The sequence below is a fragment of the Amphiura filiformis genome, chromosome 5, assembly GCF_039555335.1.
Source record: "Amphiura filiformis chromosome 5, Afil_fr2py, whole genome shotgun sequence".
NCBI lineage: Eukaryota > Metazoa > Echinodermata > Ophiuroidea > Amphilepidida > Amphiuridae > Amphiura > Amphiura filiformis.
The window spans coordinates 40050970-40067973 of record NC_092632.1 but is presented as its reverse complement, the minus strand read 5'-3'; the positions used below and the strand labels follow the sequence as shown (position 1 = coordinate 40067973).

The 17004-nt window shown below is 36.3% G+C and overlaps 1 protein-coding gene across 1 annotated transcript; it reads left to right on the top strand.

Moving 5' to 3' along the window:
- Nucleotides 1-233: 233 nt before the first annotated feature.
- Nucleotides 234-8688, top strand: LOC140152188 (gamma-aminobutyric acid type B receptor subunit 2-like). Its single transcript, XM_072174488.1, has 9 exons — nt 234-316; nt 1311-1476; nt 2493-2628; nt 3224-3331; nt 4717-4839; nt 5171-5317; nt 5827-6015; nt 6795-6944; nt 8635-8688. Exons 2-9 carry the CDS (start codon nt 1400-1402, stop codon nt 8686-8688), a joined length of 984 nt encoding a protein of 327 aa, XP_072030589.1. The 5' UTR covers nt 234-316; nt 1311-1399.
- The last annotated feature ends 8316 nt before the right edge of the window (nt 8689-17004 follow it).

The following is a 17004-nucleotide window of genomic DNA, read 5'->3' as shown; positions in this document are numbered from 1 at the left end:
GTTAAACCACACTGATAGTATATTGGGCATTTTCTTACCCAATATTTTCCCCAATCTTGAGCCAATTGGGCTCAGCTAGATTTGTTAGGTGTTTTTTAATCCTAATATTTGTGTCAATCACCGGTGTAAACACAATTTTAACCAACGTATTGGCTATAAAACACAAAAGCAGTTTTGAATCACAATTCTATTAACAAAAAACCCCGATTTTATCAATGTTACATTTTAGAGTTCGCTCAAAGGAAAATCGGAATTTTTGATCCTAGTGATGAAGAAGAATTGCAGCTGAAGTGGTACTCCAATGTTACTTGGCCAGGTAATCAGGTTAATTAATTAATGCTCATAAGGCACAAACAAAATCATTGATTAATGCTACAAGACACATGTCATGATATAGGGCAGGCTTTTTTTATTCAGAAAATACGTATGCTCTAAATGTTGACCCATATTCGCTACAGGGCATAAATTAACTTTTAGCACGAATATGTAATATAGAAAGGCAAAAAAAATCAGGTCTCCGCACAAATAACGAATCAAACTAAATTTGGATAAACTGCTGATTTTGGAACAAAACAGTTATTTTCAAATTTATTTCCTCGAAATGTGTTGCATTTTATAATAAAGCTGTTTAATTTAATATGAAAAACACATATTCATGCACTTTTTACTATTATTGTGCAGTTTAAATTCAGGTGAATGATTTAAGTTGATCAAGTCCGTTTCAAACACTAATATTTTCTAATGTCCCTATTATTCTGTGGATACACTCTTAAAACAACGTGGTCAAAATGGATCATTTTAAGGGGGTACTACACCCATGTGGTAAATTTGTGGCTATTTTTGAATTTTTCTCAAAAAATAATAACACACTGGTAACAAAAGTTATGTATATTATTGGGGCAAGGAATCCAATTAATACACTGAAATTTCAGTGACTCAAGACAAGCGGTTCAGTATATATGATAGGAAATGAGGTACATCCTAGCGGTACCTTATTTCTTATCATAAATAACAAACCGCATGCCTTGGGTCGCTGAAATTCCAGTGTAGTAATCGGATTCCTTGCCCCTATAATATACATAAATTTTGTTACCACTGTTATATTGGTTTGTAAGAAAATGAAAAATAGACACACATTTATCGAGGGGTGTAGTACCCCCTTAACTATGCACCTTACCTCTAAATTGTGGTCAATTCTTAACCACAAAAGGGTCAAACCTTAACCACAACTTAGGGATAAGGTGCATAGTTAACTACTACGTAAGAGTAGATAAGAGCGTAAGAGCGTATATCTCATTTGAATCTTTTAGGTGGTCATATCCCATTGGATTACACACCGATACCAATTATTACTCTCGTTCGACAACATCTTGGAATAAACCGGAAACTCTTTATAGTAATGTCTAGTATTGCTTCATTGGGAGTGCTAGAAGCACTCGTGTTTTTAGTTTTCAACATAAAATATCGTATCCAAAAGTAAGTTATCATTACCACTTCTAATATCAATTAAAAAGGACAAATGTCTATAAGTTTGACCAGCTCGTAATCGGCGGGCCTTATAACATCGCGGATTAATATTAATATATTTTATTTCAAGAATTGTCTTTTGACATCTCGCCAGAAGTATCACAAATTATTAATTCAACTCCTATAATTTATCTACTTTATTTATCACGCACAATATACACCAGACATGTCAACTATCACTCTTAACGTGGGTCTACTTTTTGGCGTAGTGCTAAAAGCCTAACAATTCCCGCCGATTACGAGCTGATCAAATTATATATTGATCCAGAATGATTCTACCTGAAAAGTTGCATTAAGCAGTGGATAAACATGATTCGAACCCGGGATATTCGACTCTTTAATCCGATCCTCTACCAAATAAGTGGGAGAAGAGCAAATTATGGCATATATAAATATAATTGGGATGATTCCATTGAACCTCTGCTTTTCATCTTCTGATATAAACATCCATAAACGTTTCAGCTATAAAGGTCGCTACTGATATTGAAATGAACTTTTCTGGCATTTATGGATTTAAAAAGACCAATTACCGCTCGTATTAATTACCGCTCGTATCAAACAATAACATGCATTGTGATTCTTTTCGATCAATCATGTGCACATTTTATACTACCGTTAATATAATCGATGGTGTCGTGTTCATTACAGCATTCAGTAAAGTGTTAATTGATTTGTTGAAACTTCTTGTATTTCTAAAATGTCAAGCAAAATCAGTCTGAAGTCATTTTTCTACGTGTATGTATAAAGCATTTGCAAGGCTATATTTTGCAGAAAACCCCATTCAAATTGGACAATTCGTTCCCAAGATATGAGCACTTGAAGGGTTTTCAAAATAATAAGAAACAGAAAAAAAATATTTCCTTTGTTTGGCTATATATAAAATATCTCAAAATCAATATTTCCGACTTCCGACTGATTTTGCCTGATCACATCACAGATATCAATGTTTTTATGTTTATTTGAAGGACAATGAAAATGTCAAGTCCGAATTTGAACAGTCTTATTCTAGTGGGAAGTATCTTAGTGTATTTGAGCGTCATTTCTGCTGGAGTGGACAGCCATTTAATAGCTTCGGAAGAAATACGAGGGGATTTGTGTGTGGTATGAACCTGAATGTATTGTGTATCATTGTATTGATGCATTGTGTATCCGTTAACTACGATCATTATACTACTAAAAACTGTTTAAGATATTTATAACATTGCTGTTTATACTTGTATTTATGCTCTTGTTTTACACTGAAAGTATGTGTAACTGGGTGGAAAAGCCGACCATCAATTTCAAGTTTTGACCATTTGTATTGAAGATAATGCATTTTCTTCCAAAAGACCTAAATTTTGTTTAGTATCTTCAATACGAAAGGTCAAGATTTTCATATGATGGATGTCTTTTCATCCCAGCTAAATACACTTTAAGTACATATCATTAGATTTATTTAGTTTGCTTCCAGGACTGTTAAATGTAAAAATTGTCATTTTTTAATGATTTGCCATAAAATTTGTACTATATCTCAAATTACAAAAACAAAAAATCTAAATTATTTGATATCAGAAGGACATTCCTCGTTTCAAAATGCACTTTGGTGTGTTTGATGTGCTCTAAAAAATCTACACGAGAATGTCGCTATCCGAGCCTTTATAGTTGCATTGACAAAATCTGGTACATTATTATCTTATTTCTTTTTTGCATTCTACAGGTCCGTGTGTGGTTTTTATCAGTGGGATTTGTTCTTGCATTTGGTTCCATGTTTAGTAAAACCTGGCGTGTACATAAAGTAACAGCATTCAAGACAGCTAAGCGAATAGTAAGAGAAGGTCTATGAAAACTAACTGCACCCTCAAGTCCCAAAGCCATGCCGAATACGCAAAATTGCTGTTATGAGTAAACGGCGTTTGAAAATCTTGGTACCATTCCATTGTTCCTTCTAAAAATTTAGAACATTCGTGAGCACTCATTTGAAATGCATATTATAGAAGTAAATGTACACGAATTATTGGCAATATTTGCATGTTCTGAAATAATCGATATATCCCTCAAAACGCGTTTTAACAGCTATTCGGCTTTATGCTGTATCCATAATGTCTCTACCACTGCGCAGAGAGAGGTCGAATACGCATTCAACTACGTGTAAACCATATCACGCATTCTTGATTTGGTGCTTTTGTGTAGAAATTACTGATTGTCCTAAGGCTACGTAGACTTAACTTGCTATATAAGTTATAAATATAATAGTCATCCCTGTAATATTGAGCAAAAACTCGAGGATTGTAAAGCAAAAATAACAATATTGGCCTATATTTTGCGCATGATTTTTCGGGATTTTCCAATTTCACGGGCGCCCACTCACATTATTAAACCACAGCAATATAATGTGGGGAATGTTTGTACTTATTTTGGTATCACTGGATAGATGATACCTACAGCTATACGTTGGTATCAAATATATTAGTATATAACATGTAATATAGAAAATTCGGGGTTTCCCGCTATACAATACTATAGATCAACATGAGTTGTACAGCTAAGTATACGATTCGTCCCTCTGCCGAATTCATTTTTCGCACTTAGCATGCCTAGGCGCGATTCGTCCAAATCAAAATTTCAATAACTACGTCGGTGAGTAAGATTTACCATTAATTTTTGGTGGAAATAAAAGATAACCTGAAACATAAGCATACAAAAACTCAATTTGCTCAAAATTCTCGATTCGTCACTCTGTCGAATTCATAACGATATATGAAGAGCTTATTTCCTACACGTGGTAAGTCCATAAACACATGTTTCTGATTTACCTGTGCGATATTGCAATGGGTTGTTGTAGGTATTATAATTTCAGTTGGATGCACCATTACAAAGCAAACAGTGGATGGATGCATAGTAACAATACTGTGTGAGGCCTTTGGTTCCCAAATGAGAACAATAGTCTGCATATTGTTATGCAGCATTGTTATGGTAAATAATGGCTTGTTGATAGTACAACTCATTGTTGCTAATATCAAACTTGTCAAAGTAATTGTGATTGTATCACACAAGTAAATGAGAAACATGTGGTCGTGGACTCAACACGGTTTGGAAATAAGATCTTCATACATGTGTGTCATTCGAACTGGCCCCCAATTCTCAAGGTGTTGCGAACCGTCACCATGCTTAATAAAATTCTAATGAGATCTGGTGTTGATTATGATTTAGATTATTACAGATAAAGATCTATTTTTGCTGGTATTAATCCTGTTAATCATCGATGTGGCTGTTCTAACTATATGGCAAATAGTGGACCCATTGAGTGTAGAAGTGCAAGATTTGCCCATTCAGGTATGAGATTTTAAAACATTGGCTTTATTGGTTCCATGTTGAATGTTATGTTAGATTATATTGGTAGCAGCCCACGGTTGTTTGATGGCATGTAGAACTGTATTCTTTTTAAGCAAAGTTAAACACTAATGGCGCTATTTATCTAAAATCTTGTTTGCATCTTTACAAGAGGTATACATTTGTAAAATGACATTAAAATATCATGAAGCAGACGATGATGAAGAAGAAGATGGTGAAGAATATAGAAGTACCGAATTGCAGGGGGGAAGAAGACTCCAGTAAGGTGTTAACAGTAACTTTAATTACGTACCATTGTCATATATACAAACAGGATGATCCAGCAGTGCCCAATCAACGTATATCGCGATATATAGAAGAATGCTCTTGCTCGTACATGTTATATTGGCTGCTCACACTCTGTGGGTACAAAGGGTTGCTTCTGATATTTGGTGCATTTCTGGCGTGGGAGATACGAAAGGTATATGACAAATTTTGTACAATATAAAATATATCCGTATGTTTGTTTTTGTTGTTGTTTTTAAACTTACCCTATTCAGCACTTAACAGATTAACAGTTTCATATTGAAAAATCATTAACAAATAACTAGCAAACACAACTCTGTAAGTCTCTAAGTTATACTTGTTTAAAGCGCTAACTTGTTTTAACTACATCATAATTAGAGGACACGGTGGCTCAGTGGTTACGGCCTTTGACTCATATCTGCGTGGGTTCCCCATCCACCACCGTGTTGTGCCCTTGGACAAGGCGCTTTGCATCGCTTGCCTCACCCCACTCAGGTGCAATGGGAAGATTTCATGGGTAGTTACAATCGTTGTACTAATGAACCCTGCGCTATTTGTAGCCAGCAAACGTGGTTCCGACATATTCTAATGATGGCGGAATAAATGTAAAGCGCTTTGATGCTGTTTACGGCATCAAGCGCTATATAAATATCTACATAAGCGGACTTTTGTTTCTATTTCCAGGTGAAAATTGGAGCGTTGAATGACAGTAAATTGATCGCAATTAGTATCTACAACGTCACCATACTGTGTATAGTTGGAGTGGCTGTGAGTTTCCTGGTTGCAGATGATCCAGCAGTACTTCATACCTTCACATCATCCATCGTCGTATTCTGTACATCTATTACGTTGTTAATAGTATTTTTACCAAAGGTAAGATATTTTTTGCATTTATTTTTTTGTTCGGAATAACAGCCATAATTCGCAATGTAGAAGCATTTCCCTAAGAAAAAGGAAACGTGATAGACAATGGTCAGTTCTAGTACGATACTAAATAAAAGTCACCATTTTTGGACGATATAAAAAAATGTGTCTTTATCATTACAAAACCAGGTAGAAACACATAATGTAATAGTTCATCGCCTTTCACCGTTAGCCAAACGGTGACGTCCTAAGAATTTACACAACTACATCTGGGTCATTACTGCCTTTAGGTTACCAATATACCGTAAATCCCCGTCTACAAGCATATATAGTGTTTTTTATTATAAAAGCTTAATTAATTCGAAGCAAGCGTTAATATACCAATACAATTGATCGGTCTTAAAATAATACTTGTTTGTATATGCTTGGATCCGTAATTTATTTGCTCAAACTCCATAATGGCGACTGGATTAATGTAGCTTTCATCATAAGCACACTATATGCTTGTAGACGGGGTTTTACGGTATGTGGTAAAGTGAAAATGAAAACTTTTTAAAATTAAGGCGGAGGTACTGTAAGGACACAACGATCGAGTTACAAACACTAACATGCACAGGGTTTAATACGACATATCTAATTATCTACGTATCTACCATTTTTGCCAAAAATATGTATTATGAAATATAAGATGTATTATACTGCCGCATAATCCGTAGAATGTGGATTAGAAAAGAATGGCATACTAGTTCGAGTTTGCTATCATTTAAATCGTGTGTATTGTATTTTAGATGATATCCGTTTACAAGTACCCTGAAGGTGAGCCGATATCAACCATGCCAAAATCTACTCTTTCAACGAGTGACACACAAATTACGGATTCATCACAATTGTCAGATCTCAATCAGACAATAGTTAGTCTGAAAGACCAAGTAAGAGAGGTTAGTTAATTTATGTCAATCACTGTATCGCAATTATTCGTCAGATTTATGTAGATGAGTTAGTGTAAAAAAGAAAGAACTTACCAGCCAGGATAACAGCTGAGTGTTATTGTTATAATGAAAGATAAAGATAAGAAGACTAGTTTGCGTCTGACGTCACTGTCAATCAAATTCTCTACGATCCTTGATTGGCTAATAGCGCGTATAAGGAAGGTCGATTCATCTGGCTGGTGCCGATCGGAGAAAAGGAATAGCAGTGAATGGCGAAAAATACGTACACTTACAAGACAAAAAGCAACTTTTCTAGGCATTGTGGACATGGTGCCTTCGCCAAAAAAAGTTTCCTACTATTAAGACCTAACTTTTGAGATGGTTTGTATGTAAAAAGGTGCAAAATTAACAATAAGGCGCCCCATGATGCAGTCATGTCTACAGTAGAATTCATCTCGACCTTTGCAGGACTTAAACCCCATTAAAAGCTATTAAACCAAGATAACACTCATTGAAACAGCTCAACTGATTAAATCGGATCTTCTCTGGTTGTGCACATGTGTCTGTTTTCATGTGCGATATCGCAATAAAGCTGGTATTATAGCTTCAGTTGGGTAACCGATTATAAAGGAAACGAAAGGAAACAATGGTATGTGTTACGGTGTGTGTGTACCTTTGTTCACGAAATGAGACAATGGCCTGCCTTTTGTAAACCAGCATTCTTGAAAATGAGCAACATAATGATTGTTGACTTAACACGGTTTGGAAATAATTTCTTCATATTTTTGGTGTTATCTGTCGTTTACATATCCTTCCTAAAACACAAAAGTGCGACCCTCTCCAAACACCTAAATTAGCTAAAAATTTAGGACATGTTACAAAACTATATTTTCTAGAATTTCATAGAATAGTTTAAATGTAGCTTGTACCGTTTTTTGTGGCATCCTTCAGAACGGAGCGGTCCGTTACCAATATAGCTCAATATTTTTCGGTCAAATCTCCATTCAATTAACACGGGGAGTTGCCAAGCTATGAGCTAGCTATGCTTTGCCCTCACTCATATTCTACGAAAGTGCGACCCCTTCTGAACATCTAACCTAGCTGTAATTTTAGGTCATGTTAGAGAAATATATTTGCTAGAAGTTTGGAGAATAGTTTAAATATTGGCTGGTTATTTTTCACACAGTGATGTTAACTAGGCAATGCCCATATACCTATAACATACACTGTTTGTAGAGGTCACGCGTCAATGGTGAGAGCACTGTGTATTGTGTATAGGAAAACGGACAGTAACTGCAGTATGCGGTTTTACCGCCGTGTTCAGCAACTCATACCATCACGACACTTGTAAACAAACCGTGCTCGGAGTTTGATTGACAGATGATGTCAGACGCAAACTAGTCTTTTTATCTTTGTCTATCATTATAGCAGATTGTGCGTGAAGTATTTCAGGCTTTCTTTGGTTGACTTGGGTTGACTTTGAGAACAATGAAGATAAAGTGAAACATAACAAAAAAGAAGGAGATATGATAACACCACAAAATCGAAATCACATAAACAAATATAGAACAGGTTTTTGGTTTTTTTTAAACATTAACAATGATTAAATAGAGTGCTCAATAATGTTTTATTTGTATTCACAAGGTTTTCCTTCTACTACTGCTATAGGCCTAAATATGTTTTTGTTTAATTATTGCAGCTGGAGACACAACTTCGTGAAAGAGGAGAGGTTCAAATACACAATGGCATTTAAGTGTATTTAGAGCTAAATGTCGGAAGAAACAACGCTCTAGAATCAAGTTGGAATTTTTTTTTAATGATTCTAAAGTACCGAGCAGATCTATTTAAGTTTAAACAGTTACCTCTACAGGTTAAATAACACTAATTATGTATTACACGGGTTTCAATGGGAAAATGGCTAATTTAGGGTGGAATTTTCTCATATTCAGAACTCTCACAGATAAATGCCACTAATATCAGGTGAAACTATTTTATTTAAATGCCAAATGATAAAAAACTCAACATAGGTTGACCTGAGACTTTTCTTGTTTTAACGCACTGAACCGTAAACACCTTAAAATGGCAGTGTGCCCTCGAAGCTGAAAGATACAATATGGTAGGGCGAATATTTACTAAAAACTGAAGCCGTGCGTATGAATTTTGGTACTATTACAACAAAAATGTCATATGAGAGAAAATATACCATTTTGAAGCATCAAACCCTAAAAAGTAATTTTTTTGGCTATATAACTTGATCAATTTCAGCGATTTTAATGCAGTCTTTTCAGATGCCATGCAAACAAATAGTTACTCGTCGTATTTCCATGTATCGTTAGTGGTATGTAACCTATAGTGCCCAATATGGTTTATTATATACTGTTTTGGGAGCAAATACAATAAAAATCGTCCTTTGTGTACTTCCTTGTATACGGTATGTACTCAAGACAATATGCAGGAATCTAGCAAAATAACCTGAAACATTTTCATTTGTGAGAATTGAATATTGTTTACTCTGATTTGCAGAAATGTGATGGCAGAAGATGTTCTCTTTGATTATTTATATATTATATATCATGCCAAACGCGGCAGAAAGTAAATCAATCGTCAAGATTGTTCAATTCACATATCTGGAACAAGCCAACGATTGGATGTTTACATGTTGGTAAAATTGAATGTGTACGAATTTTTCTTTGATACGCTGTAGTTTCACAAATCGGACATATCACATTGTATAGCTCGCCAGTCTTAACCATTAATATAATTTGCTAGGCATCTCTAAATCTATATGATTATGGTTCTTAACACTATGATTTCATCAAACATATAACTAAAAATCATTATCATATTAAGCAACCTAGTCTCCAAACTAAACTACCGAATATAGTCAGTTCCATATGGCTCTAAACTGACCATATGCTTTCTTGCCTTGCGGGGCTATTCTATCGGAACTTCATTAGTTGCAAGTCATCACCATGAGAGTTTCCAGCCTCAGCCCTTCCGTGTTTGCGACCTTGATGTTTTTCATGTCGATATTGGGCCCACATCGGACCCACAAGCCCGGCAGGACTAAGGCCGGAACCTCCCATAGTGAAGACATGCAACTAATGGAGTTCCAATATATAATGGTCCCGTTAGCCTCGTTTTTAGGGACAGCCCGTCATCCATTTCATTTTTGCCCCTTAATTTCCCTCAGGTGGTATGCGCCGTGCATTCTCTAAATTCAGTAAATTTCCATCGTCAACCGTGTAATTGAATGGGATTATTTTGAAATTTTAAAACGCTTGAAATATCACAAACAAAGAGGCCTATATTAATAAATAACATAAATACAAGCTAAACCCGTTGGGGTTCGATAATGAACCCCACAAAACTAACCGAGTATATGGAAAATGCCATACGGCCGAGCGATTTTGCCAGCTCTCTCCGACCATCATGCCACTCGCCGCCTGATTTCCCTCATTCTACAGTTTAAGCTTGATCGCTATTGTTTTTGAAAGCTAATCGTCTCTTTATAGCCCTGCGGGACAACCTTGAACAATATTGTTTTTGAGCACTATTATGTTTAATTATTTTTGTGACCTATACATCCCTATCCTGCACCATACCTCATACAGGAAATTTACTTATTAAAATACTAGTTTTTATATTCTATGGTTTCAAACATATCACATGTCAAACGTTTCACATACGCACTAAAATTGATAAACAACAGAGGGCGCTATCAATCTTAAGGTATCTTAAACTGCGGTATATGATCAGTTTAAGATCATTTGTAGACTGACTATATACGGTAATTTAGTTGGAAGACCAGGTTGATTTCAGATATATATGGAATACAATTACAATAAACGTGGTTTTCATCTAATCATTATGATTTATACGCTTTATAATTATTTTATGAACACTTTCTGATCTTCAGATTACGCATTAATTTCTACCTAACATATTTTGTAAAATTATTTTCAACGTGTGAAAATGTTGAAAATAACAAATAATAGGTCCTTATGTTATGCGCTCTATATATATCATTACATGGCAAACACCCAGGATTGCATTTCATTTTTATGATGACCTTGGTTCATAAATTGTAATCATTACTGCATAATTAAGCACAGTTAAGAGATTAAAGCTTGACATTCTTATTTCAATTTTGTAATAATATAGTCTTATGAGTAGGTAATAATAATGTGGTACATTATTTATTTTGAGTACTTTATTTGTTATGCACGGTGCTAGTATTGCTTTGTTCTTTCCCCACACATTGTCTACATGTTCTGAAGCAAAGGTGGGTCCTGATTTTTTCTCTCTCAATATTTTCATATCATACTGTAGACATGACTGCATCATGTAGTGTACATCATCGAGGTGAAAAGTATTCTGTGGCGGCAGAATCTGTAATACTTAATGTTTTGTATTACCCTAAAAGCGAATTTCCTTTATGCTCAGTTAAACCAGAGACACCAAACTCTCAGTTGACATTGTCATGTTTGTCAGAGATGGGCAACCCTGCAGTGTCTGTAGATTGGGAAATTCAAAGCGCACAAGTGCAAGTCAATGGAGTTCTTCCAACAACCAATCAAGAAGACGAGTTTGTAACATCTGAAATTACGATTACGAGTACGCAGATTAGAAGCACGGATGTGTTTACGTGTTCTTTGAATAGCTCAAATTTTTCCATTTCTCGGAAATGTTCCTTGTATGGATATTCCATTTTATACGCAATACTTGTTCTTCCACCATCCTTAAGTGTGAACGTCTTAGAATCAGCAGAATATTCTTGCAAAACCAACCTGACTCACGTCATTCCAATTAAAAGGGTTTGGGTGACAGAACCAGAAGTTCCTCAATCGCGAAGGTTTACCTCCGACTCAACCTTCCGGGTCGAACCCGTGCTTGCTGAAGACAATGGTACCTTGGTAACATGTTTTGCGTTGTTTAAAAGCAATACGGTACGATCGGATGCCGATCTATGGGTTAATTTATGACGACCATTCCTCCGTTAAATCCTCGACAATGGAAACAGAATAAGGTGACTCTGCAACTCAAGAAGAACGCAAAAGTGAATCTACCACAGCCTGGATAGCAATGTTTGTGGTCGTTTTGATTTTATGGATCATTTCTATTGCCTTTGGTGTCATCTGGTACAGAAAGGTAAAGAGCGCAAAGTCGTCATCGCCAAAAGCATCGTCTCAGAAAGATGAGCCACAAGGAAAGGTTGATGACCAAGGGAAAACACAAACAAACGGGGAAAACTATATGGATTTGAGTCCTGAGCAAAGGGCCTCTGAGGTTTACACGGGCCTCAATTTGGAAGGAGCAGTGTCGACTCAGTACGAAAATAAGGGATGCTTACACGAGACCACGAGAGGCCGTAATGTCGATATGGAAATTTATGATTATCCTGAAGATGACGAAGTATATTCAAATATATAGCAATGGAACAAACTGCGTGAATACCTGAGTGGAACAAGGGCCCAACTCCATCAAAACTGTTTTGAGATATTAAGAAAAAAGTTTTATAAACAGAATGTTTTCATCTCCAGGGGACCTTTAATACATGAACATACGGTATCACATACATTCGAAATTATAGTTGATGTTTCCATGGCAACAGTACAGGTCTTAATACGAGCTGGAGTTGGGCCCACTAATATACTGCAACTGCCCGTTCCGTAAGCAGATGTGTTATAAATAGTTAAAGATATTCGGTAATTATCCATTAATTGTACAAGTAGAAGCATGTAATATGTTAGCAAGAAAGTTTATTGTAGTGAAAAGCAGATTTCATGGATGAACAAAATTCCTCTTTAACCCAATATTTGTGGAAAACCATGATTAAGTGTACGTGGAAGACTATTATTTAGAGAGTGGATTTTGGCTCATCTTTTGATGTCTGCTGGCAATAAAATACTGGGTCTAACTCATTTAAAAAAAAAATGGAGTTAGGCCCTTCTTCTACTCAGGTATACAATTGTATCTCGAGCTGCATAATAATTGTTTGGTGAGCTCTACATGCAATGTACCAGGGCTGGACTTTTACACACGCCTGGACGCCAATGACTTGTGTACCTTTGATGTCGGTTCTGTAATCATGGTAATAGCACTAACCCGACTGGCGTGTGGCATTTTGACCCTCATAGTATTGGTAATTTCAATTGATATCATGGTAATGATATTGATATGGTATTGGCATAAATACGTCTCGCATGCCGCCTCCCATAATACAGGAGACTTGCACAAGGTCCTTCATTACTCGTTGACCTACGATAAAACGCCCAATCACATTTCCCAAATATGAAATTAAAATTAAAGTAAAATTTTAATTTACTTCTTTTAAAGTTTGGCAGAGGCGGGGTTCGAACTCACGGCGCACGGCTTAGTACCCTATGAGCCTAGCGCCTTAGACCACTCGGCCACTTGTCTTGTTGTTATTCATTTGAAACTTATTTAAAAATATAATCGCAACTTCAACATAGGCCTACCACGTGACAAGCAAAGACAGAAAACGTATTATATTTTGGAATTTTATCTGCTTAAATCATTAATGTGTATTATAATAGAGCTACCATTATTTATATTGTTGAATTCTCAAGCCCATCATTTCGAATTGGGTTTGGAAGATACATTCTCCTAAAGCCCATACTGACTCCACCTGTACATTTTAATTTCATCGCGGGATGCTGAGATGTTTGAAAAGCATCGCAGCATCGCATACCGCTGCAAAGTGGAGTCAGGATCGGGCTTAATTCGAACCACCAGCATCCATGGTTCGATGTAGAGAGTCTTTCCTATTCAGTGGAAATATTGCAATTACACACCTTATTGCCTTTTAACAATAACCAATGACACTAGCACGTAATTCCAGTCAAGCACCAATCTTTAATCCTATTGTTGAAGAGGATAATAAGCTTATACTTATGTATAGCATTCGTAAAAAAGCTTAAGTCTTTGTTTGCTTTGGTTAAATCCTGTTCAAGTGGTGGGTTAACCAACAATTAACAATGAGAGGACATTCCTGAACCTCGTTCAGTTGGCGATGATTTGAAGTGACTGCCAATTATGACCATTTGATATTTAATACCAGCAATGTGGAAAAAAAGAAATAATGTAGTGCCAAAATAATGTACCTTTTTACGGAAGGAGCAAAGTTTAACAAGTTACAACTCCGCTTCTGCAGTACGAATGTCAGCGGCGAATGTCAGGTTATTATTTCCCAGTCTTGAAAAAAAATTGCAGGCAGAGGTGGGAATCGATCTCGGTACCTCCCGGTTAAAAAGCACTGTGCAAAACCACTAAGCCAACTAAATATCTGTCGTGAGATGCTTGACATTAATCTTTGATATTGCTGAATGGAACAAATCGCGGAATTAAATCAGTAATAAAAGAAGTAGATTCTTATTTAGCGGCCAAATTGGATAAAAGGGGAAATATTTGTCCCTGCTCTAAAGAAAATAATAGGTTAGAAAATTACCAAATAAATTTAAATTAAAAATTGAGATTTTATATTTATTTATTTCACAAGGTGGCATTATCACAGACAAACACTGTATACGCTAAAAACTCGACCCTCATTACTAGATGATGGCATAGCTCAGTGTTAGAGCATCAGACTGGTAATGTCAATATCGTTGGTTCGAATCCGCCTGCCAGCAACGCTACAATTTGTTCAATATTTTTTCATTTATTTATTTATTTATTTATTTATTTATTTATTTATTTATTTATTTATTTATTTATTTATTTATTTAAATAATTTGATATATTTTAAAGGGGTATTTGAGCAATTTGAAATTTTTACCCCCGTATAATCCTATGGGGTCATTTTGAACCCACCCCATCCCAAATTGCCAAAACCTATGAGTTTAAATCATACATAATGATCAGTACGTCAATCATGAGTGAACACCGGTTGGTCACTGCATTTATTTGGGAATGGGTAGGCACTGCAGCTTGATTCACCATCCACAACATGATGTGTGCACATGCTACATTATATACACTTGTAGGCCTATGTTGTTGTTGGTGTACAAGTAATGAGCCTTGCAATTGAAATGCCTCAAGCTTTTAATCCGATATGCAGATTATCTATTTGTTTTCATGAATTGGAAGACATTCTTTGATGTATTACTGAGCTCAATGATCTGAAATTACTGGAGTGTGAGGTCAGCATAGTATTTTATTAACAGAAAGTATAGAGGCCCTGCATGAAATTATCGATTGGCTCCAAACAAAGGATTTGAGCCGGTGTCCTTCACCGTAGTTATGGCGGAGTGCAGTCCATTCAATCAAATGTTGTCATCAACCTATTTGATTGCAATCATGCTTTTGTTGAATGCATTTGAGTAGTCCGCCATATTTACGGGATGATATGTCACATGCAAGGCCTCTATTCTCCAAATTCATTTCCTAATGTATGTGAGAATGATACAATAATGACATGATGAACATAGTCATTGATGCATCAGTTTTAAGATAGACTAGGCGGTTACCATATTTGGCGGTTCTCGCCTGGGCGCGATTACCAGGCTGATGGTGACATGCCCATATGACAGTTTTTACTAATTTGACCTCAGATGACCCTGGCGACCCCAAAATGACCTTCCAAAAATTTGGCTCTAAATGTTAACTGTACCCACCAAGTTTCATGCCCATACGACAGTTTTTAGTAATTTGACCTCAGATGGCCCCTGGGTGACCTTGGATGACCCCAAAATTATCTAAACTTATAACTCTAAATGTTGACTGTACCCACCAAGTTTCATGCCCATATATGAGTTTTTACTAATTTGACCTCAGATGACCCGTGGTGACCTTGGATGACCCCAAAATGACCTTAAAAAAATGTTGTTTTAAATGTTGACTGTACCTACCAAGTTTCATGCCCATACGACACTTTTTAGTAATTTGACCTCAGATGACCCGTGGGAGCGGACCCCGGTGTCAGATGACTTTAAAACGAACATAAACATCTTCTTGACAGGACAGAACTACACCCACCCACCGAGTTTGAGCCCCGTACGACCTAGTTTCATGCCCATATGACAGTTTTTAGTCATTTTACCTCAAATGACCCCTGGGAGGGGGCCCCGGGGTCGGATGACTTAACGAACATGAACATCTTCTTGCCAGGACAGAACTACACCCACCCACCGAGTTTGAGTCCCGTAGGACCTAGTTTCATGCCCATATGACAGTTTTTAGTCATTTGACCTCAAATGACCCCTTGGAGGGGCCCCGGGGTCGGATGACTTAACGAACATAAACTTCTTCTTGCCAGGACAGAACTACACTCACCCACCAAGTTTGAGCCCCGTACGACCTACGACGGCCTCACATTAGCAGTCACAGACAAAACCTAAATCTACAGAATATATCCATTACTCGTCTCGAAAGCGCTCAAAATAAATAACTTAGAAAATTTTTTTGATTGATGTCCTTTAACATGTTTCCATAGTTAACCATCGTTAGCCATGGATATCTATGCTGTAGAACTGACCGGTGACTAAGTCCGATTTATTGGGACGTCTATCGACCATCAACGAGTAATGACCAGTTGGTCCGTTGTCCACGTCGTCCTAAATCCTCAAACATTATCCATTAACAACTTTGATCCACAGGTTTCTAAAACAGATACTACTATAACTTCGGAGGCATGTCTTGTCTCAGCCAGGGTTCGGTTTTTGCCGGCAAAGTGGCAAAAACTGGCAAAACCCTGTTTTTGCCTGGTTTTAACCCAAAAAATGGCAAAAACTCATATATATATATAGTCACTCAAATATTAAAAAGTAAGCTCATAAACAGTAACACACATCTTTCAATGAATCATTCAACATATTTTTGTTCTCATTTATCAAGTCAGTAAAATGAAAAAGTTTTGAATTTTATATGTCACATCAGTTAAATGCACTATTGAGCAATGAAAACGCATGCCTTTAATTGATAGATACAACGAAAAGAATGATCAGTAAGACGAGAAGGAAACTTGTAAAATCATGTGATTTTTAGGAAAGAAAAAAAGCAAGGTACACCAACTTTATGTGGGGAAACAAGTAAAATGCAGATAGACAGT

What these genes read in the sequence shown, in the direction of transcription:
- LOC140152188 (XM_072174488.1), top strand. Translation starts at nt 1,400, where the DNA reads ATGTCTAGTATTGCTTCATTGGGAGTGCTAGAAGCACTCGTGTTTTTA. An exon ending in TCAAGACAGCTAAGCGAATA is followed by an intron (nt 3,332 to 4,716) that starts GTAAGAGAAGGT and finishes ATTATGATTTAG; the next exon opens with ATTATTACAGATAAAGATCT. An exon ending in TGAAAGACCAAGTAAGAGAG is followed by an intron (nt 6,945 to 8,634) that starts GTTAGTTAATTT and finishes TAATTATTGCAG; the next exon opens with CTGGAGACACAACTTCGTGA.